The sequence below is a fragment of the Astatotilapia calliptera genome, chromosome 20 (assembly GCF_964374335.1).
Source record: "Astatotilapia calliptera chromosome 20, fAstCal68.1, whole genome shotgun sequence".
Lineage (NCBI taxonomy): Eukaryota > Metazoa > Chordata > Actinopteri > Cichliformes > Cichlidae > Astatotilapia > Astatotilapia calliptera.
Window position 1 is genome coordinate 11075497 of NC_137441.1, and position 24541 is coordinate 11100037.

General features: G+C 38.6%; 2 protein-coding genes across 4 annotated transcripts in view; one reads left to right on the forward strand and one right to left on the reverse strand.

Moving 5' to 3' along the window:
* pacsin1a (protein kinase C and casein kinase substrate in neurons 1a) overlaps positions 1-9836 on the forward strand; it is a 32754-nt gene extending 22918 nt beyond the window's left edge. For all 3 annotated transcript variants that reach the window (XM_080294822.1, XM_080294823.1, XM_080294821.1), the window contains exons 3-10: positions 1213-1369; positions 1501-1736; positions 2914-3069; positions 3411-3586; positions 6202-6322; positions 6419-6525; positions 7269-7465; positions 9569-9836. In XM_080294822.1, the coding sequence (XP_080150948.1) occupies positions 1213-1369; positions 1501-1736; positions 2914-3069; positions 3411-3586; positions 6202-6322; positions 6419-6525; positions 7269-7465; positions 9569-9678 (1260 nt within the window). In that variant the 3' untranslated portion in view covers positions 9679-9836. The remainder of the gene's footprint in view (positions 1-1212; positions 1370-1500; positions 1737-2913; positions 3070-3410; positions 3587-6201; positions 6323-6418; positions 6526-7268; positions 7466-9568) is intronic.
* Positions 9837-13944: 4108 nt separating this feature from the next.
* LOC145422893 (protein ILRUN-like) lies at positions 13945-23419 on the reverse strand. Its single transcript, XM_080294824.1, has 5 exons — positions 23163-23419; positions 21672-21826; positions 18815-19012; positions 16252-16577; positions 13945-15694 (listed from the first exon to the last, which is right to left on the reverse strand). Exons 1-5 carry the CDS (start codon positions 23312-23314, stop codon positions 15659-15661), a joined length of 867 nt encoding a protein of 288 aa, XP_080150950.1. The 5' UTR covers positions 23315-23419; the 3' UTR covers positions 13945-15658.
* Positions 23420-24541: the final 1122 nt, after the last annotated feature.

Below are 24541 nucleotides of genomic sequence, written 5' to 3' on the forward strand. Positions count from 1 at the left end.
TATTATGCTGTATATGACTATGTATTTATACCTATTCCACACACAGTCTGTCATATTTCTGTCTTTACTTTGTCATCTATCCCTGAGTATCTGACTGCATTACGCCTTTCAAGAGGATTAAAGCAGCTACCCACACACATACACTCACTAAAACACATTCATCCACACACACAAACTCAAGCCCGTGTCATTGCATAACTACACATGCACTGGCACTGGTAAACCCCTCTCCCTTCATCATGCACCATGAGCACACCCCCCTGCAGGCACAAAAGAGGCGGAGCCGCTCAGCCTGGCACTGCTTTTTTAAGGTAGTCCAAGTTAAGGGGGTGGGATGTAAAAGAAAATGCAATAAAATAAACATCGAGGTAGCATAACAGCTTTGATATTTTTAATTAAATAATGAAGTTGGCCAGAGCTTTCTGCTTGGATGGAGTAGCATATTGTATAATGCAATAAATGAAACATACACTCAATTGTCAGTTTATTAGTGAAACTGTGTATTAAAGCATGTTTTCTTTTGAAGACTTTTTATCAACTCTCCAGATTAAAGGGCATCCCTAAATGCTGTTTGGATTTGCTGTAGTTTCTGTAATGCTGCTGACACATTTTGATGTATGTTGTGTTGAATGTGTAAACAGTACATAAAAGATGGATGTAGCTACTATGTCAACACTGATTGGTTGTACAAGCTAGAAGCGATCATCTATGGATAACAGGGTGTTACAGTGGTCAGGTTCAACAATGTGAATTAGTGCTATTTATACTAGCTGCCAGTTGTGAAATTATACAAACATAATAAGCTTTAATACAATTTAACCTGGCAAATATTACAAAATATTACAAAATTATGCACAGTTGACATAAAGACAATGTAATAGCGTTTATTTCTGCTATAAAGTTGGGCACTTTACCTTTGAGTCCATTAGGATTTACATACTTTTTGGAGCTAGCTTACAGTGGCCATTTGAGGGACTGCATTTGCAACTCCTTTGCACCCCGAATGCTGCTGCTTGGTTTGGGTATTCAGTCATACTGCAGTCTCTCAAACTCTTTGTATTTTTCAGTAAATTTACAAGAGAGATATCAAACTGTCTTCACTTCAGTTATTCTCAGGGGGAAAAATGTCCGAGCTCTGTATATTTCTATGGTTGTTATATATGTACTGCATATTGGTTACAAGTCCTTTCATTTGTTGCTCTCTGTCCTCAGGTGGGGAACTACAAACGTGCTGTCAAGAGATTCGATGACGGCCATCGGCTCTGCAATGACCTTATGGGTTGCTTGCAGGAACGTGCCAAGATAGAGAAAGCCTATGGTGATCAGCTAACTGCCTGGTCCAAGAGATGGAGACAGCTCATTGAGAAAGGTCAGCTTTTGTTAAAGTGTCAACAAGATAAGAAGGTGCAAATGTACCGCGATCAATGTGTTTTTCACTATTCCACTGAGTAATATTACCCTCAAATTTTACTTGGAATCACAAAAAAATCCAACTCGCAGGTCCACAGTATGGCTCTGTGGAAAGGGCATGGCTGGCTGTGATGACAGAGGCGGAGAGAGTGAGTGAGCTGCACCAAGAGGTGAAGAACAACCTCGTTAACGAAGATGTTGAAAAAGTGAAGAACTGGCAGAAAGAAGCGTATCATAAGCAAATGATTGGAGGCTTCAAAGAGGCCAAGGAGGCAGAGGAAGGGTTCAAGAAGGCTCAGAAACCATGGGCCAAAAAGCTCAAGGAGGTGAGGAAGATGAGGGCAAATTATTTTTCTGTAAGGTTACAGGACCGTCTGGCCATCCATCACACTTTTATTAAACTTTAAATGGTAATCATAATGGGGATAGCAATACGGAAGCAAGACATTGCTAGCCATTGAAGCAGGATTTTATGACCATTTGCTATTGACTAAGTTATTATTTAACCCCTTTTCTATAAAATGGAACAGGATTACAGAAAGTAATAAATATATTCACAAAATATACATGACGATGATAAAAGATGAGTGAAAGAGATCACTTTAATCTAAAATAGCCTTAGCTATTAGTTTCAGCAGCTGACGTTGGAACATTATTATTCTAGTAGTTTGAATAAAGTTTTTTTTTAAATCAGTGAAAAGGCTCAAATAGCAGATAGAGCAAGTTAATAAATGCTGAACGCAGTAGAGCATTAGCGAGTTAAGGGCCAGATATTACCTTCAGAAATAGGTGGAGGCTAAAATGATCAAAGAGAGTGAATGCTGGACTTTTATCCACTGGTTAGCCAGACGCTGGTTGAAAGGTGTTAATGTGTTGTTGTGGTCACGGTAACCAAACGATATCTGTGAAGACCATGTCCTAGAGTTGCTTTATTAAATGGTGGCACACGACATATATATGGTAGTTATATTAGCACATTTCTTTCTTTAAATCTTCAACTACTGTGCATGACTTTCATTCCCATGCAGCATTTCAAGTAACCTCCTGGAACTGAGGGAAAAAACGTATCTTTTGGTTTAACCTTTCTATGATTTGTGTGTCCACTACAGAGGACATAAATGAATAGGCTGGGTCTCAGGAGGATAAACATTATGTGAGTTAATTAACTATGCGTCACTGGATGAAGTCTTGATTTCCTGCTTAGGGAGAAACTTTGTATACTGATATCAGTTCCTGGCACAAGTACCAGACCAACAACCTAAGGCGAGCTCCTAATCAATGAAGAAGAGCAAATAGTGGTCGTGCGTTCATGCTGGAGAAAATTGCACATATCATTCACTACTGATTTGAAGTGTCCTAAATAGAAGAATTAACCAAATACATTAAATTAGTTACCTATTTTATTTTATACTGTATAGTTTCTATTCTTGTGTTCCTTTAATCAAACCATCAGATCATGTTCTGTATCTGTGATACTAGCAATGTCCGTGTTTGAATCTACAGATGGAGGCAGCTAAGAAAACATACCACATGGCCTGCAAGGAGGAGAAGCTGGCTGCAGCCCGAGAGGCCAATGGCAAGACTGAAGCTTCTGTCACACCAGACCAGCAGAAGAAACTCCACGAGAAAGTGGACAAATGCAAACAGGATACGCAGAAGGTAATAACCTTAAAGTGGGCCTGTTGTGCTTTTCCTGATTTTTCTGACCAAAGGTTTCCAGTAATTAGGTCAACGAGTGTGCAAGTAATCCCTATGAGCCAGGCTTCAAACTGCTGTTTTAGACAGTTCGCTTCTATTCTTGGATCTGTCTGATGTCAAAAAGAGGGGAGTTCTGGCTCTGTGAGCAGCCCCATGCTACTGCTGTTCAAATGTTCTCTTTGCAAGGGGCAGTCTATCAGAAGGAAGTTACAGACAGGGCTGCTCCAAGGCCCAATATGAGATTATTCTCCACTGTTTATTGTCTGTAGATGACTCACCGTGTTTTCTTGTTTCTGTTCCAGGCTAAAGAAAAGTATGAGAAGTCTCTGGAGGAGCTAAGCAAGTGCACTCCTCAGTACATGGAGTGCATGGAGCAGGTGTTTGACCAATGCCAGCAGCATGAAGTCAAAAGGCTGACCTTCCTTAAGGAAGCCTTGCTGGATATCAAACGCCATCTTAACCTCACTGAGAACCAAAGGTTAGTCAGAATGAAGGTTGGGTTGCACATTAAGCACCTGTGCAGTTTGGCAGGAAATGTATACCATTGTATAGACTATCATTCTGTGTGGGCACATGTGAAGTAGGCTTAGAATATAGTTACTTAATTGTACTTTTAATCAAAAGTAGTCACACTGAATACAAATTAAAATTCGATTAGTCTGATTCATCTTGTGTCACATTTGACACAGTTCACTGCAGTCTGATTAATTTCAACAGACACCCAAACCAGGCATGTGTTTCTCATTAGTTTTGAGACTCTCGGTGCTAATTAACCGATGATTCAGTCAGTGGCATTTCTGACAAACTGAATTTAGTCCAGAGTGAATGCTTGTCATATTCTAGATTTTCTTTTTTGTTGTTCTGCATTTAGCAAACAAAGCCACGAGCCACGGAAAAGTGATTTTCAGGTTTAATCGTTCACCTTTGATTTGATTTATTCTAACATTTTCACTCCTTTCCCAGCTGTAAAGCCGACTCCAGCTGTCGTTGGGTGAGAGACAGAGTACGCCCTACAGTCTATCACTGAGCAGTGTCTATTTAATTAAAATAAACCCAACTATTTCAGTGCTATAATGCTAAAAACAAAATCCCTCTCCAACTAAAGCAAGCTATTAGGAACTTTTTTACTTAAAAAAAAATATTGCCATGTAATAGATATCATGACCATTACTTTGCAATGAAGTCATTCATTCAATTCCACTTGTTCTTATGAAAAAATGCCACACTGCACTGTTTTTACTTGCAATTTCCAGTAAGAACAACACAAAAAGTGTCATCAGTCTTGACAGTTAACAATAAGAAGAGGAGAAAGGAGCCAGGAAATGCTTGTGGATGAAGACAGCTTCCAAGAGACTTGTGGTTGTGTTCTCAGTGCTTCTCTCTAAATGCGTTTAATCGACTAGAAGAGGTCAAAAGTGACAACTCAAATTCAATATGAGCCCATGAGTTTCTCCAAACACTTTCAAATAGCAAGTTAAAGTCACTTTAAGGACAATGGGAAGCATTAGTTTCTCTGCAGGTGCGCTGTAAACCCTTTGCTCTGATTACAAGCCAGCAGTCGACCCTGATGGTGACAGAAGTGACAATTTGCCACTTCAGTCAACTCAGCAATCTGTAAACATTCAGTCTTCTCCATCTAACTGCTCAGATGGATACAGTCATGTTGGATGCAGCTGTACAGTGGCCAGCAGATACTTACACGTGTGAAGATGAAATGAACTGGAATTAAGAAGAGGAGTCAATCCTAATTACTGAAATCAGAAAGCAATAGTTAGAAATAAAACATAAGCTTACCTCAGATAGCTGATGAGGATAGCACAGAGGAAGAGTGGCTGTGCATGCACTCTCTGATCACCTTTACTATTATGGGTGATGTTTTGAGTTATGTTTGGTACATTGTCCTCTTTGTGTTAGGTTATGTTAGGGTCCAAGACCGGTCATGTCATAAGATAAGATAATATAGCCTTTATTAGTGAATTCTGACATAAACACAACGGTAGCCTACAAGTGAAAAGATTTATTTTAAAATTAAGACATCTACAATTTTTTTAACAGTAGGTTTAAATTGCTGATGTTAATAACCTATCATAATCTATAGGGTGTCATTTTAGCTGAGCGGGAAAGCAGGTGACCACGTGCCACATGGCTGGAGTGCAGTAGCCCTGGTTCGAGGCCTTTTCCTGCATGCCTTCTCCCTCTCTCTCCCCCTGCTTCCCTGTGTTTCTTCACTACTTTACTATGCATTAAAGACAAAAATGCCCAAAAAGATAGTAATAATATTATAAACTATGCATGTCTTCACAGTACACAGCAAAATCTCCAGTGTTAAATTAACACTGGAGAGTGTCTATATGGGTCCACACCTCTGAGTGTTAAATACAACACTGTTGAGTGTTAAATTAACACTTTTGACAGTGTTATATGTTTAAAAGTAACCTAGTCAGTTTTGAAGATTAACAAAGACTAACACTGAGCAGTGCTGATTTTCTAACACTGGAAAATAACTCAAAATGTTAGAAATATTCCAGTGTTAGAAAATCAGCACTGCTCAGTGTTAGTCTTTGTTAATCTTCAAAACTGACTAGGTTACTTTTAAACATATAACACTGTCAAAAGTGTTAATTTAACACTCAACAGTGTTGTATTTAACACTCAGAGGTGTGGACCCATATAGACACTCTCTAGTGTTAATTTAACACTGGAGATTTTGCTGTGTAGTTTTGTTATCCACAGGTGTTAAAATAGGACCCCAGACATACTGGTTTAGCCTGTAATTAGAGGAAGAAAACTGCAGGATCATTGTTCTCTTTTTAATCCATTACACAATGCCATGGTTTGGGTAAACAGTGGCAACATAAATACCAACATCGTGGTACAAAACAGGGCCATTCAGAGTAAATATGTCCACTGTTGAGAACCCCAGCTTTACCAGAAAATTCAGGGAGACACTTTAGTCCTGTCGTCACCCAACACTAGATCTCTTTCAACCTAGAATTTGAACTACACTGGTGATTCTGTTGCCAAATTGGCAGAACCCACAGGTCCCTTCTGGCACTTTTATTGTCACTATTTGTTTCATTTTCCTCTCTTCAGCTATGCCACAATATACAGAGAACTGGAGCGCACGATCTTGGCTGCAAACACGCAGGAGGATCTCAAGTGGTTCAGCAACAACCACGGCCCAGGAATGCACATGAACTGGCCCATATTTGAGGTGCAATGCCAAGCCATCACCAAAAAAACGTGTACGACACCTCTCCCCTTTATTTTCTACATTACTTTATGTGCTTCTCTTCTCTCTCCTCACCAGGAGTACAACCCAGACCAGGCTTCAGCTCCTCCAAAGAAAAAGAAACCAGACGGAGCCCCACCCACTCCTAGCACTGACCATGTGGCTCCACCTGGTGACCGTAGCAGGTTAGTTCAAGAGATCTGCTAGTGTATTTTACGGTCACATATTTTTGAGTCAAATCTAGCAATAAAATTACAAGATGACTAATAATTATTTTTATTCAGTTTAATTTTATTTTAAATGTTTATGTTTTGTGAACAAATCTCATTGGGGAAGCTAAAACCAGCCTGTTTCAAGATTTTTACATTTTTAGACTTCATAATCTTCCACTATAACACATATTAATTTTAATCTCACATGTTGATAAAGTATGTGTTTCAGTTTTCAGCCTAAAGTACCACAAAGATGTTTTGTGTACCTGTGGTTTAAGAGTCTGTCACTTTAAATCGTCCCACCTGAGCCTTTCAGGAAGAAGACTGTGTTTAAACTGTTTATACTGAAGTCCAAATTTAATTATACACAATATATTGTCACAGCGTTACTACAAAGTAAAGCCAGCAAAACTCTTTCATAGCGCATGCCATCATGGAGCTACAAGTGTCAGGTGTCATGTTTTAGCTTCTCTAGACTCCCCTGATGCATGTTCCCAGTGTTTTCTGTGAATGCACAATAACTCTTTTCATAACACCTTTCCTTAACACCAGAATAGTTTTTAGACAGTCACGAAGGTCTGTGGCAAGCAGCTCATTTCTGACACTGGCTAGCAGAATTAGTTTGTTAATGGTTTTGACCTGTTCAAAACCTTTAAATTTCAGTCTTTTGTTTTGGAAGCATCCTAATGTCAGCCTCCCTTTTCTCTCTCTTCCAGTGTGAGCAGCTATGAGAAGAACCAAGCTTATTCGACTGAGTGGTCTGATGATGAGCAGCCCGCTACATACTCAGGCAATGAGAACGGTGGGAACGGCAATTCATTTGAAGATGATTCCAGCACTGGGAGAGGGGTAAGGGTGCGTGCTCTCTATGACTACGAAGGCCAGGAGCAGGATGAGCTCTCCTTTAAAGCAGGTACATGTGCATGACCGGGTGACATAGTTTGGGGATTTTGTCAATAATCATGCCATTCAGCTCAAGTGTACCAATAACTACAACAAAAATGCAGTTAAATTTTTATTTTATGTTATTGAGGCTGTAGATTTCAGATAAGATGACAAGCTGTAGCTTGATGCAGGTGTTCAAAAGCAGCTTGACTTAATATGTATTTTCAAGTTCCTTCCTCTGTAGAAAATAGCAATGATGAGTCAATAATAGCCACATGGACAACAAATTACAGGGACCTGCTAACACTTAACAGAAGCTCCAAAGCTAGTCCAAAACAGTGCTCTAGAGCCCTCACAGTGACATGACTAACAATTTAAAGGCAAACCATAAACAGAAGAATAGCTACTGAAGAAGCAACAGCTGTGTATCTTTGTCTTGTTCCTCCCTCTGCATCCATATTTTAACCACACTGTGAGTGAAGGTCTTTGTTCATCAAGTTGTCGCCTGATAAAGACATGAAACAAACAAAGCGACACCCCACCCCCTGCCCAAACTCTTCAGGCACAGAAACTTTCTTTGTGTTGTTCACCTGCAAGCTGTTGTATGTATTCTGTTTAAAAACCATTGAAAGCACCTCCTGTCGCTTCCTTAGAGGCAAACAAAATGAATCACACTTCTTCTTTGCTAGTATTTGTTTACCTGACATCAGTGAAATTCCTTACCTTTTAATGGTATGTTACTGCTTTTCTTTGCACTTTACTGCCAGAAAGAAAAACTGCCCTGGATAATTTTAAGATGTTTGACATTTGTTTGGGGATCAAACTGGATTGTGCGGCCCAAAGAGTGTTCACAGAAGTTGAACACTCTTTAGGCCTGAAAAAGGTTTCAGAGATGAGTGGTTGATGTCATGTTGTTCACAGAAGTTGAACAACATGACATCAACCACTCATCTTTGAAACCTTTTTCTGACTCCAGTCAGGCCCACTGGTTGGTTTTGGAAAATGTAGGCATAAATATCGGAATCTTAACTCCTTTTTTATTACTTTAACAGCTTTTCCTACTGATAAAGACCGTCCCTATGGTTACTCATACTACACCAATGAAATTAAGTAACAGACAAACAAATCACCATAGGGAACTACTATAGTAATTTATGCCTTGATTTAGTTTTAGTTTAGTTTAGTTTGCTTGTTTTTACAGTGACTGAATAAACAAAACATTTCTCTTTTATTGTGACAGGACAGGGTGGGCAATCAGAATGTTTCCCTTTATTTTACACATTTATTTCTTACAAGTTAAGCCTAAAGAGACAGTTTTCTTGTATTTACAAGAGCAACATGTCTTTAATATGTAGAAAACCTGAGACACACAGTGAAACTGCATTTCCTTTTCTTATATTAAGAGATCTTAGTGATTAAATGTGTTGTTAAACTTTGTTACACTGAGAGAAAGGGAAGCTTCACTGATCCAGCCGACTTAAAATCAGGGTGAGCAGCATGTGGCCCACAATGTCAAATGAGTTTGACATCCTTGATCTAAAGGAGTACTTTATTCTCTGAGGATATACAAATAAAATGATGCTATAAATGCTGTAAATTCTGTGTAAGTTATTCTTGTACAAGAAAGTGAAAAACAGACAAGTTGTGGGTTTTTGACATATTATCTATCGGACAGTTTTGCTTTTTTCCCCTAACAACCTTAAAGCACAAATACACAACTAACCAGTGTTACCAACACAGCACACATTTGATGTCACTCTAGCTGTTTATTCATGTTTCTGGTGGTTGTGCTACGCTAAGTTAACCTGCTGCTGGCCTATTTAGTTTAATCTATTTTATAGTTTTGGTGGAAAGTTCAAAAGTCTCATTTATACAACATAATGTTATTTTACAAACTATGCTTACTGTAACTGCAAAAAAAAAAAAAAAACTAGAATAAAGGAGCTTTTGGGTGGTTCTACCTTGCAACTGTATGTTTACTAGAGTGAGGATTTTTTCTTTCTTTCCGGTGATTTATTATCAAAATACATAATAAAAGAGAAAATGTGGAAATATTCTGATGAATAGCTCTGCTTTAGATTTAAGTGAAACGTACGAGTGTGCTGATTAAGGAATCATTTGTCTTTTGCAGGCGATGAACTGACTAAGACTGAGGATGAAGACGAGCAAGGCTGGTGTAGAGGTCGTTTGGACAACGGCAGAGAGGGACTGTACCCAGCCAATTATGTCGAGCCAATCTAGTCACATTACTGGACAAGGATATGCCATTGGAGGCAGCTTGAACTGTCCCGTCCAATTGCACCGCACATAGCCAGAGACTTAAGAGCAACACATCCCTTGCCCAACAGATGCGCCAAGCAGTTTTGCCTAAATAAAACTTAGTAACCTAAAAGACAATATATCAGTATAATATATTTTATCCAGCATTTGGGGTGGGCGAACTTACACATTTAAAAACAGGAGCAGCAGTTATTCCAGTATATACACACTCAACTATAACATCAAGACAGTGCAGGAACACATTGCTTGTCTGTGTAGCTGTATTTAACAATATAATGCAGCTTATTTAAACTGCAGTGAGTTCACTTGTGAAAATGGGAAGATAATATAATCAGTTGTACCCATTTGACAAAGATGAGCTTCTCTAACCTGCATTGTGTATATACAGTGTGATGCCATTTTGTGTAGCATTTTTAATGCTGTGTACGGTCAGCCATCATTCTCACATCAGGAATGCTGTGTAGTTTTAAAAGTACCACTGACAGTATCCTCTTTTTGGTTTTTTGTTTGTTTGTTTATTTGTTTTTTCTTTGTGATTTGGTCCAACCTCTTTTCCAGTGTGTGCAGTGCTACGTGTGTTAACTGTTTCTGAACTTGCATAGCAGCATGTGCTATGCAACGACGTGCATTCCCTGAATCCTGCAGCCTTGTTTAGGCTCCAACCTGATGCAACACTTCAACTACAAATGCAGAGATTACTTCTTAGCATCACAAGCTTCTGGACATGCACATGCTTCTAATTTCACAAGAGAAAGCTTGTTGATGAACTGATTTTATGTTGGTTTGTTTTGCTTTCAACATCTGTTTTTCTTAGCGTCACAAATCCTTTGAGAAAACCATCTTCATGCAAATCATGGAAAGGATTTACAGTTTTTCACAGAAGCTCTCATCCTTGGTTCAGTAATTCCTTACTATATCCCGCTACTGATAACGAGAAAGACCTGCGATGCATTCCCTCAGAGTGAAGGCGGATCAAGTCATCATGAGGTTTCCACTGCAGTTTGAGAGGAGGGTTTTGAACAGTGCATATGCTGGGGACTTTTCTTCCAGAGTGAAGGGCCAGTGGAGGCATCTCAGTGTGTTACTGTGCTACAGACTGTTGTCTGAAGATTGAAGCCTCTCCAACAGGACATGAATGTACTAGTGTTTGGGCTTGAAAGAGGGCGTGTCATATAAGCATTGTTCTCCACTGTCATTTAAAGCCTTGCCTAGCAAAAAGCACTAGTTATGTGGCCCGTTTTAATGCTGAGCCAAAGAACGACCCAATACCATCAACTATCTGTTTTCACTCCGTGCAATAATTTACCATATCAGTGTGAAGCAGCTTCACTGAAGATCAACTTATAGTTGCTTCACAGTCCATCAAAATTCAGTTGTCAAAAAACCCAAACATGTTACAAAATACTGGGGATACATATGACAAGTACTGCACTGCATGCAGGATGACTTACAGGGTGCATTACATGGTTATTTTTGAAATCTTGCACCATTTAAATTAAAATCATAGCAGGAATTGCATTTATCAAAGGTGGATTAGTGAGTTATCTTGCTACCAGTTGCACCTAAATCTGATTAGATTGGAGATTGCTATTTATAACTTAGTTTAAATGTCACCAGACTAACAGCAGTCAGATGTGTTTAGCTTTGTGTCTGGAACAGGATTTGACAGGTTTTGGGTCTCACACATGAGGAGAAACACATCACCAGCTCACAAGTTGTGTCTTAGAGTAAAGCTGTCCAGCATAGCAAAAAGGACTCCTGTCATAAAAATGTCATACATCCTCGATGCACATGCGCACACACTTCCACACACATGCAAACACACATGCATTAAGCAGGATATACATACACAATACACACAGGTTCAAATGCATAATCAACATTATCAGGTTAATATTCTGAGGGAAAACATCTCCATCACCCAGTGTGTATGAGTTGTGTAAATGTAACAAAAAAACCACAAAAAAAATGCAAGTGATTGACTATTAAGACAAAATGTAGTGTTATACATGTAAATGTGTTTCATTAAATAACAGCAATGGAAAACATATTAAGTAATAGGTACCATATTGTATGAATTTTATTGCAATGGAATTGTCAGTGTATCATAAAAGCGTGACGTTACCCCACGCTGTCAGATTTGTATATGATGATGTAATTTAAAGATTATATTCTATTGTAACTGTACAACTGTGTTGAGTTGAAAATGAGACCTAACCATGTTGAGGCAGTAAAAAGGTGTACATGTAAAATGCTTTTTTATGTTGATCTCTTCCTTATGCACACAGGGGACAGCAGCTCATGTTGTGGAAACCCTTTATTAGCGGTCTAGAAGATGTATGTTCATAGTTAGTGATGTACTTTTATCTCCTAACTGGTGTAGTGCCTGTTCATCTTGATGTAACAAGTTCATTTAAATATGCATAAAGATGATTATGATCACAGATAATGACGATAGTGATGAAAAACCCAAATCAAATTTGTTGTGATGGTGTCAATATTGCGATATTGGTTTGAAAGGGAAACAAGTTTGTTGACAAAAAAGTAGCCTCTGTGTGTTTTTTTTGTCTATAGACAGCATGATTTGGAGTTATTCGTTATTAAACCATTAATTTAATTTAGTGGCACTTTATAATAATGTCACGCTACAAGAAATTAGCAAGGTATTAGCAAGTTCTTAATTCATCATTTATCATTACTCCGCTTTATTATGCTATCTATAAATACATATATGTTTATCCATCTGTTACTGTTACATCATTTACAGCTACCACTGCTACGACATCACTGGTAGTAATAATCAGAATCATCGTCGTAGTCATAATATTATATCTGTCTTTATAAATGGCATACTAAGGAGGAGTAATGCTATATGATGATGAATGAAGCACTTGCTAATACCTTACTAATGCTTAATAGTGCAACATTATTATAACGTGCTACCAATTTATTTATTTTTATTGTAGAGCATGGGAATAAACCATGCCATATCACTGACACATAAAAAGTGCTTTTATCAAGACATTTCCTAACTTTGAATTAAATATACCTGGATGGGAATATTAGAAAATGCAATTCTAAAACTAGAGGGGCACTTGAAGAGCCAAGGCCAAAGAAAGAGCCACTGACTGGTTCTTTTTTTAGTCCACTAGGCACTTTTTACATCGAACCTTGGAAAAACAGAAAGCATCTACCTTCAAAGATCACTAAGTTCCACTTTTAATAAACTGAACTATTTATTTAGTTCATCTTTTCTAAAGGTCTTAAATTAAAGAATGATACATTATAAAGGAGATTAGTGTTATGTTTTAAAGACAAATGACTTCATTGCTGCATTCATCACCTTAATGGGGAACTTCCCGGAATGGAAGTTAGGGGAACGTTAGAGAGATCACCGGATCTACCTGAGACAGGTGTGCCATGCCCTGGTTATGCTATACATGAAAAGGAGACCTGATACTGCTACACTGAAGCTGAGCAGTAATGCCGCTCCGGGATCTGACTGTCCAACACTCAGGTGGATCTTTTGTGGATGTGTTATGCTGATTTTCAAGCACATCTTTTTAATTCTTGGACTCCAAACAAGCATTTTAAACTTTTCTCCTTTTCTTCTCATTGGTCCTTTATAAATAAACTCACTGCAGCGACTATTTTAACTTTAAAAGTGACAAATGTGTCTGATAAATACATTTCAGCTCTCCGAGCAATTCAGAGAATTTCTGAATATCATCAGTAGTATCATCCAACCTATGTCACATGTGTTCACGAAACACCAAGACTTTAAAGAAAGTTATATTTATATATGCGTTATATATAAATATAGACTGTTATATAGGCTGAAGAATTTGCTGCCGTTTTCTTTTTTTTCAGTTAATAAGCAGCATTTAAAAATCTGTCACAGGTGGAAAAGCCCTTTTAAGATTAATGATGAAATCACCAAGTATTAGACACATTTTCGTTCCTTGTACATACGTTCACTAGTTACACCTTGCTAGCACTGGGTTGGACAAACTTTTGCCTTCAGAGCTGCCTTAATTTGTCATGTCATAGATTCAACAAGGTGCTGGAAATATTCCTGAGGGTTGTTTTTTTTTTAATCTTTACACTTTCTCATAGTAAAACATACAGCCACCATCATAACAGCCATTATTTAAAGGTTTAATTTTCTTTCTTGGAATCTGCTAGTGAGTCGCTTCATAAAACCATGAAAAGCATGACCACACAGGCTTTCATTTTCACTGATAATTTAATCATACAAACATTCATCAAACATACCAGAAATAAGCTTTCATCTGTTTGCTTCTCACTCACCTAAATGTGCTGCTGTTTGAGTCTAATGCCAACTGATTCATTCTGCAATTCATTTTGGCCAGTGGAAACTTTGCAATATTACATTAAATTGACAATAACTACCTCTGATAGCAAGATAAACATTAATCTCTCTCTTTATTAACAGGAAATGCACATTGTTCTAAGCAACATTTAGATCTCATGGATCCTCAAGTGTCAGCTGAACGGTGTTCTCACGTCAACTCTCATCAGGTTACAGGCCTCAACATAAAAGGATATGACAGGGATCTAACACACAGCATAAAAAAAAAAAAACACACCTTCTTACCAAGGAGAAAAGGTACACTGAGGCCTTGCCATTGGGGTTCATTACTCAGTGCATAGATTAGCAAGTAAGTAAATGCTGAATAACATTACTTAAAAAAAAAAAAAAGATATGAATCAGTTATTTGATTGGTGATAAAAAAATCAAAAAAAAATCAAGCGTGTGATTAAATGAGAAATATCAATGAGACCGTTTGTAGTCTTTTAAATGGAACTTCTCAAACATAAATTTAACGAGATGAAAACCAACAATAACATGAATAAAACTGACAGTTGAATGAAAATATCCCATTAAGAATCTTTGGGTAAATTTATATGTTTCCAAAAGAATTTTCCCCTTCTACATTCATCATTTACATTCAACTTAATATGTTAAAAACATTTCCAAGACAGCTTTAAGTTGAATTTGAAGCAGTAAACAAACAACCAAACGGATTCATAATGAGAAATTATGTCTTTACTTCTGTTTATATGACTTGAATTACGCATCTTATACTTTGCAGGAATCTAGTTTTTTAAAACTTTTTATGAATTAATGTATGAATTAATGACCCAACTATGAAGTCAGGAACATTTACCAATAATACAAAATAATTTATGTCAGAAAATATTTGTAATTAATGTATGAGACTTCTGTTTCTCTGATCTTAGCTTCAATTTGGCCGATTCCCTCTTGTTTAAATAAGCTGCACTGTTTCTAAACTTCCAGCTAACGGCTTATAAAATACTGGTCATACTGTATGTGGCATGAAAAACACAGTTTAGACTTATCTAACCTTCAAATAAGCTTTTGGAAAATATTGTTTCTTTAAAAATGCATAAATTATGTTTCAGGAATTTAGTAGTCTAGACAACAAAGAGTCCACAAACCTAATCAACATACCAATAAATCAGAGTAGAAACCGGAGAATCAGTTGGCAAAGTGAATGGCTTTTCCTCCAAATTCTCTTTTTTCATGTTGCACAATCCACACACAAATACACAAACATTCACACACTCCTGTCATCTGTTTAATGGGTACTCTGACTGCTAAAAAAAATTTTTTTTTTGGAAAAATAAAAGAAAAAAGTTATCACTCAAAAGACTCATAGCACTCATTTTTAACTTAGCATTCACACGTGCATACAGTGGGTGCAGGATGTTGGTTGAGCTGCATGTCAGGAGCGTTGGCCTCCGGATATTCAGTCTAACTGGACTTTGCATAAAGTGTTTTTGAATCTCCACACTCTCCACTCTCTACTGACGAACCTCTTCTTTCTTTTGTTGGTGTGACAGACTCCAGAGGTATGATTTTAGTGCTGCTTCACTCCTTCACAAGTCCCATGATTTAAGAGTGCCCAAATGGATAGGGCTCCTGTATACCCTGCAACAAAGAGAAAGGATTAAAAAAAAAAAAAAAAGTAGTAGACCAACAACAGACAGAAAACATAGCTTCACAGTTTACAGTCACTGCAACTAATTCAGTGATTGTTAGCAACTTCCAGCACCCACTCAGCAAGGGCATCACCAACTAATCTCTACGCCTGTGTGACTAGGGGCGTAGGGTATTTCCTGTTTAGCAACTGCAAACATTAAAAGTAGATTTTAAAAGGTGCTGACATGAGCAGAAAAAGTCCAAACTATTGAACTTGCTAAACAGCAGCTTTACAGATTTTCAGTGTCTAAAGTCTATATTTTTCAGTATAGCTACATTAGTCTGTGCCATACCAACAACAGCATGGAGCTGTCCTGGCCAACACTGCAAAATTACAGCTGGTAAACTTTGCATTTAGTTCTAATACGTGCTCTGAGCACACCACCACTCGGGATAATCTATTAAAGGCAAATGTTGACTTTTTAATTTTGTCCACAGAAGATTCAGTGTGATTCAACCCTCATTTACATGCACAGACAATGTTGTGGCTCTGTGATATGTCTCACCTGGTTGCAAGAGACTACTGATAGATTGCTTTGTAGACTGTTTGCTAATATATCCACAGAGTTTTGTGAAAGTCCATTCTGGTCTTGCTGCAGCTGGTTTGGGCTTCCCTCCCAATGTTCCTCTGCAACTCTATGGTTGCTGTCATCGTGAAGGCTGTTGTTGTTGCTGTTAGGGCACTTGTTTTTCTCTGGTGAGGCGAAGGGGTTATAATCTCCTTCCAGGTTACGATGAGGCTGGGTGTTGAACTCAGCTTGAAAAGAGGAAAGCTGCTGTGTGACACCAAGGAGGCCTCCAACCTCCACACTCAGGATCACCCAAATTACATCTGTAAATAGACAATGGTGTGCTTAAACATAATCATAGAGTTGATAACATGTAACTAAACCTGTGTCTATATGCAGGATATTACCCAATACCCATAAATCAAACGGTTACAAAATATTTACTGTATAATAATTAGGCTGGACTACACTTCACACCTTGTATCCTCAAAGACTTAATGTGATTCTGATCTGCAGCCCTCTTCTTACTCCTTAAGTCAGCATGAAACTATTTTAGGTGGGAAATAATTGTGATGAACAAGTGGATGAAATATTAAAGCCCGGTGTTTAAATTCAACATCCCTCTCCAGCTTAATTTGTAAGTAGAGAAGTCTTTAGAGACATCCTGATAGGACATAAATCAATTAATTTAATGATAAATAATTAATAGTTTTATTGCAGCACATCCATACAAAATGATCTAGCACTTCATCTTCATTAATGAAGATGAAGTGCTAATAATTCCCTGTTACTGCGGCACGGCACATTGTACAGTGTAGCAAAATTAATGGGTTAGCAATGTATGGTGATCCTAATGTCCGAGCTGTTAGCATCCCAACAGTGGGTCTCGCTTTACCTGCCTAGATCACCATGGTAACTAATGGTAAATGCATAGTCTAGTCTTGTCTGGAGTAGGTTATATACAGCGTTTCCATCAGCAAAAGGCCTGAGATAACAAAGAAAGCTGATAACCACTGTCGAAACACCATTATCTCTGACTATGGTTTTAGGTTTTGTAGAGTCAACACAAAGTAAGCCTGGACGACATGTATAATTCAGCGTCAGCAGCTTACGTAAGCCATGAATCACAAACAAAATGTGACTAATTTAATTAACTGTCTAATGACAGGGTTGTTGTGTGCCGTGTAAAGCCCCTTGAGGCAAAACTGTAATGTGATATCAAGGTATATAAATAAGATTTACTTGATTTGAACATTTTTTTCTGTGTATACATAACAAAGCCCAAAAACCCCAAACAAAGGCACTCTACAAATAGCTTGACTTATCTGTCTAAAAGTCCAAGACCAAATAAGATTCCAACAAAGCTCTGAAGAATAACCATCTGCGTAGCAGTGCTTCAACCACAGTGCTTCCACAATAGAATTTAAACCTTGAACAGTAAGTTAGCATGACAAAAAGATGACATTACTTCATTAGAGTCACTTTGACTTTTTATTCAAGAAATTCCATTTATTGAAGATAACTTACTTGCACCTTAGGTAAGTTATCCCCGAGCTGTAGGTCTATTAATGTCTTCCTACACAATATTTCTAGTTTTCTCTCTTTTTTGTACCAGCTGATAGGGCTGTGCAATATGACCAAAATCTCATATCCCAATATAATACATCTATCGTCCTGATAACGATATAAATCACAAAAATTTAACATTTTCTGTAAATTCTGTGAATCTCGGGCAGCTCGACTTGCGTGAAGTGTTTCCAGCTGGGCGTCGTGTACAAGGAGTCAAGTGTTTTAACCGATGCATGAAACGATACATTTTTTGACATAAGTTGTAACGGCCGCCGTTTTCTTTGTGAGTATTTATTACACAGCGTGCTGCAGGGAAAAGCCTGTTCTAACGTTTGAGTCTAAGGTTTGACGGCTCTTTTTTGCTTCTCATCCGTAAATACTCTGCATACTCTTTCACGTGATTCAGTTTATTTTGAAAAGTCTCAACAGGATCTTGAGCTTTATTGTGAAAGGTTTATGTGGAAAATAAACAAGCGGACACGCGATGATTTTACCATCGTTGTTTGGTAATGACAACGCATAAAAACAGGCGCTTGTCCATCCATAGTGTGGTTATGAGAAAGAGAGAACTTTAAGAAATTAATATAGCCACTACAGTGACGATCAAAACGATGAAAAAATATTGCCGTAAACAGTTTATTTTGCGACACCACGAAACAAACGATAGCGTAAAATGAAACGATAAATGTTTTTATATCGTCATCCGATATATATCGTTATATCGAACAGCCCTAGCAGCTGATATATTACTTATGGCTCCAACCCCTTGTTTAGCTCTGAAGGAAATCCCCCTAATCCTATGCCATCAGAATCAACCAGGAAACACATTTTGGCTGTCTTATAGCAAAATCATTTAAAAAAACAAAACAAAAAAGAAGTTAATAAATAAATAAATAAATAAATGGAGTTACTTATCATAAAAATTGAGTTACTTATCATCACGATAAGTAACTCCATTTAACATTTTTTTAAGTAAAGTTGTAGTTCTTACCTCCATAGAAAAGTCCGGTAGCTGTGCACATTCTCCACTGGCCCTGGTACATACCCGGAGATACAGGACTATGCATCTGCACACTGACATCAGTCATTTCCTGCGGGTCTAGAGAACGCACCATCACCATGTTTATGTGGCCGAACTGATCTCCTCCAACATACTTCAGAGAAACTCCTGGAGGCCATGACTCTGCACCTGGAAGACAAACAGACAATTTTTCTTGTTACGAACTGTACTCATGTACGATATAGTGATTACTAACCAATGATCAGCTTCTATTTTAGATCAGTATTGAATGGCAGGCTGCTCAACCAACTACCTCATTCTTTTGGAATATTTTTATATAATGTGCCTTGGTTGGCTAGAGGCAGAGCTGCAGCATTTACAGTGGGGCAAAAAAGTATTTAGTCAGCCACCGATTGTGCAAGTTCCCCCACTTAAAATGATGACAGAGGTCAGTAATTTGCACCAGAGGTACACTTCAACTGTGAGAGACAGAATGTGAAAAAAAAAAATCCATGAATCCACATGGTAGGATTTGTAAAGAATTTATTCGTAAATTAGGGTGGAAAATAAGTATTTGGTCACCTCAAACAAGGAAAATCTCTGGCCCTCACAGACCTGTAACGTCTTCTGTAAGAAGCTTTTCTGTCCCCCACTCGTTACCTGTATGAATGGCACCAGTTTGAACTCATCGTCTGTATAAAAGACACCTGTCCACAGCCTCAAACAGACTCCAAACTCCGCCATGGCCAAGACCAAAGAGCTTTCGAAGGACACCAGGAAAAGTATTGTAGACCTGCACCAGACTGGGAAGAGTGAATCTACAATAGGCAAGCAGCTTGGTGTGAAAAAATCAACTGTGGGAGCAATCATCAGAAAATGGAAGACATACAAGACCACTGATAATCTCCCTCGATCTGGGGCTCCACACAAGATCTCATCCCGTGGGGTCAAAATGATCATGAGAACGGTGAGCAAAGATCCCAGAACCACACGGGGGGACCTGGTGAATGACCTGCAGAGAGCTGGGACCAAAGTAACAAAGGTCACCATCAGTAACACACTACAACGGCAGGGAATCAAATCCCGCAGTGCCAGACGTGTTCCGCTGCTGAAGCCAGTGCATGTCCAGGCCCGTCTGAAGTTTGTCAGAGAGCACATGGATGATACAGCAGAGGATTGGGAGAATGTCATGTGGTCAGATGAAACCAAAGTAGAACTTTTTGGTATAAACTCAACTCGTCGTGTTTGGAGGACGAAGAATACTGAGTTGCATCCCAAGAACACCATACCTACTGTGAAGCATGGGGGTGGAAACATCATGCTATGGGGCTGTTTTTCTGCCAAGGGGACAGGACGACTGATCCGTGTTAAGGACAGAATGAATGGGGCCATGTATCGTGAGATTTTGAGCCAAAACCTCCTTCCATCAGTGAGAACTTTGAAGATGAAACGAGGCTGGGTCTTCCAACATGACAATGATCCAAAACACACCGCCCGGGCAACAAAGGAGTGGCTCCGTAAGAAGCATTTGAAAGTCCTGGAGTGGCCTAGCCAGTCTCCAGACCTCAACCCCATAGAAAATCTGTGGCGGGAGTTGAAAGTCCGTGTTGCTCGGCGACAGCCCCAAAACATCACTGCTCTCGAGAAGATCTGCATGGAGGAATGGGCCAAAATACCAGCTACTGTGTGTGCAAACCTGGTGAAGACCTATAGTAAACGTTTGACCTCTGTTATTGCCAACAAAGGTTATGTTACAAAGTATTGAGTTGTATTTTTGTTATTGACCAAATACTTATTTTCCACCCTGATTTACGAATAAATTCTTTACAAATCCTACCATGTGGATTCATGGATTTTTTTTTTCACATTCTGTCTCTCACAGTTGAAGTGTACCTCTGGTGCAAATTACTGACCTCTGTCATCATTTTAGGTGGGGGAACTTGCACAATCGGTGGCTGACTAAATACTTTTTTGCCCCACTGTATATAAACAAGTGATTTGCTGTTGCTTGAAAAGTTACGTTTTTTTTTCCTAACATTTTTGACACAAGAAAAGCGAATCAAAAGAGCCACAGTTCAGTTATGTAACACGTAATGCCACCTTTTTAAATAAAATGAGATTTGTTGAAAATGCAACAGGGCCTTTGCACAGGATGCCATGTGCACGGTGCTTGCAGTTGGATTCAATATGCTGTTTGTTGGGAGCGCTGAAGGACAGAGCAAAATAGGGACTTTTCAAAACTTCTTGTGCAATATCTGCATGTCTTTTCCTATGTACCTCCACAGGTTTAATACAGCTGTAAAGCTATTAGGAGGATGATATAAGAAATGTAAACTGGCCTTACACACAGGTCAGCCAACAAGAAGAAAGAATTTCAGGCAGTCATTACAGTGTTTTAGCCCAAGTTCATATCTGTTAAAATATGACCACAGTGTCTTTAAGCACTCCCAGGTTGAGTGCTCCGGTTTGTCCAGTGACAAATTGTTTTGCCAATGAAATCAATGGGTTTGAGAGCACAGCGGTGCATGCATTTTGCAGTCACTTATAATGACACTTTAGTATATCTGCGGTCAACAGACTTCAGTCTATGGCTGTCACTGTGTTTATGTGCATGTCTGAGTGATGCTGATGAAAACACAGTTATACTCCACTTGACAACAACTCTCTAGCCAACTAGAGGTAAAATAATAGCTCCCAACAAGTGCTACTCATCTAAAGCCAAAACTGGACAGACCAACATTAGTCTCCACTGCAGACAACCCACCCCATCAAAGCAGTCAACCATTGGGAAATACTGTTACTATTTTATTTTCCAACACAAGTGATATTCTTATTCTAGCTGACTTACCGGTGTTCTGTATCCTCCAGGTCTTTGTGAAAGGTGTGTCAGGTGGAACGGATTCACCCTCACCAATCGTCACATCCTTTACAAAGGACATGCAGGGTGCACTGATGTTGGGACTTTCGAAGTCATAATAGGCTCCAATGGCTGCCTGTAAATTCCTAAGAATGAAAAAACAGAAATTTGAGTAAATCTAAATATTCACTTATAATACAGTTGCAGAAGTAACGCCTCAGTTTTTACAGCTGGTTGATAAATGATTCTACAGGCTATAGCCGTTCCACACATGTGAAGGTTAAATTCAGCCATTTGGGGGTTTGTTTGTTTTTTTTTCCATGCTTCATTTAAAGTTAGTAATTGTACACTAACAAAAATCATCCCCATCATCAGGCATCACAAGGAGACAGATCACGCTTCTGACACATTGAGGATGGGTTCTTCCCGTGACACCAGGTCATCCATAAACCAGCAGTTTTTATTTTTAGAAACCCCCGTTGCAGAGCAGCGAGATCACGTGATACTACAACAGCCCCACTCCCAGTGAACGCACTGCTGGAACAGTTGATCTTCCACAGACCCGCATTAGCTGGCTCAGCGCCGCATATGCGCAGAGAAATCTATTTTTGGGATGACTTCAAAATGGCCTTTCCCCTCAGCAGCACATTCATTTTCGCTTCCGTACACTGCAATGGCACCGCGAATTGTTTCACTGTTAAAACATGCCACCGGAAGTCACATTTTTCCTAAAAAACACAAGACTTATCAAGTACCCTCCGTACGTGAAAAAACTGAAATACATTCTGTCCGGCTAAGATTGATCTGGTTTGCGCAACCAGATCTCTGAGCTTCAGTGATCTTTGAGCTCCGTCTCTGCAACTTCAATGTAGATGGGTTACGTAATAAAGTATAGACACAATGTACTGTAGTTGTATCGACAATAAAGGTAACGGGTATCTTAAAGGGTACTCATGTAACTCACTGAATAACAAGTTAAAAGACTGAAATAAATCCTAACTATCCGTTTAGTTCAGTTTAAGTTAGCTAGCTATCCTGTACGTCCTAGCTTTTCAGAATAAAAGTGGTGACTAACAACAGGCTAACACACGTGAACATGTTTTTTGTCAAATACAGCATCCGCTTCGGTGCTATGTTGTGCCTAAACGAAAAAGTATTTGTTTCAACGGAATTTTCCACCGGTATGCAAATCTTGCGACCCTTCACTGTGTCTGTTACAGGCAATCAAAAGTCGGAGTCACACTGACTCAGCTAGTTACGCTTCTTCAACGTCGTTAGCCGTCACTGAGCCGACGCTTCTATGGCCAACGTAAACGCTTTTGTTCTGCGAGGACAAAACTTTCAGAGATATTTTCTGTTTGTTTGTTTTTCAGGCAGACTATCTTTGTACAAAAAATGCTGCTACACAGAAAGCTAGCTGGTACACATTATATATTATCTAACATTAACCAAACAGCAGGCCATACGAGTCCCCGAGCTCACCAGTTGGTCATGTCCAGAAAGAAGGCGCATCCTGCGGGGTTTAGCTGAAACCCAAGAAGTCTCTGAAATTCTGATATGAGGATATCTTTGTCTGTTGTACCCATGCAGCTGAATTTCTGCATGAGCTCCTGGTCCAGGTCCATGCCCTCCATTACGGGATTCGCCCGGATAAACACGGGGGGTTGGCTCCTAATTTAGTCCGAGGCCTCGACTTATCATAACAAACTCGGTAACAGGGTCGAGTGCGCATGTCACCTGATTGCATCCTGAGCCTCCGTGACTGAAAAATGTGGACGCTAATTAAAACATCTTCTACGCGTATACAACAGTAATTAACTGGCAGATTAATTAAAATACCAATAATAATAATAATTCACAAATAAATAATAAATTATTCACTAATAATAATGATAAGAAAAAGAAGAAAAGAACAACCCAAGGAATATCACTTAAAGTATATTTAACAATGTATCGTTTATTTATCCTAGAAAAGGTCATAGTTTTAAGCAAAACGATATTCTTGGTGATACTTGAAGTACTAGCAGTGGGACTATGCAGTTAGACTGTAAAATAAACACCTGTAGACAAAAACAAAAAAACCAAAACACCCCCCCGCCCCGCAAGCAAACAGCACACTGTAGATCGTATTTTGTACAAAGGAACAATGTCAATATTGAAATATAACCCAGCTCCAATTTCCATGTAAATAGTCTTTTACAAATATAACACAATTTTAAATGAGTGTTTCCCAAAGTTCCACTGGGGCTACTGTTGAACGCAAGGGGATGGATACATATCTGATGGTGCCGTGGGTGGTGCCATACAACTGTTTTAGAAGACAAGAGGACAAAGAAATGACTAAATTAAATTTGACAGTGAAATGAGGAAGTCGGGGACCAGTCCTCATATTACCTAACACCCAATGTGCCTTGTATTACTTTGCCTTATTTGTGCATATCAGTAAGCTGTCAGGAAAAACATTATGACATTTCCCAGTAGAAAAGCACTGTTATCACAGTGGTCTTGTTGAAAGGAAAGAGAGCCATTGTTTAGGTACAAGATAAAAATGCAATATCCACTGTAATAGTTGTACGAGGTCATATCCTTCAGTATTAACATTCTGCCTAGTTGAAGTTTTGTTTTAAAATATATATGCAGTTACTATAATGCCATATTTTTAAATGATTTTTTTAAACTTCAAAATCTGTGTTTAAAGGTTTTAAATATATATGAATACATATAAAATGTAAGCTTATGTGTTAACAAGTAACACATAACGTCAAAGCAATACCAGTCGCTCACTGTGATATTTATTTCTAGTTTAATTCAATATTTTGTGGGATCGTTCAGCCTCAGTTCAAAGCCACTTGTCTTCCCAC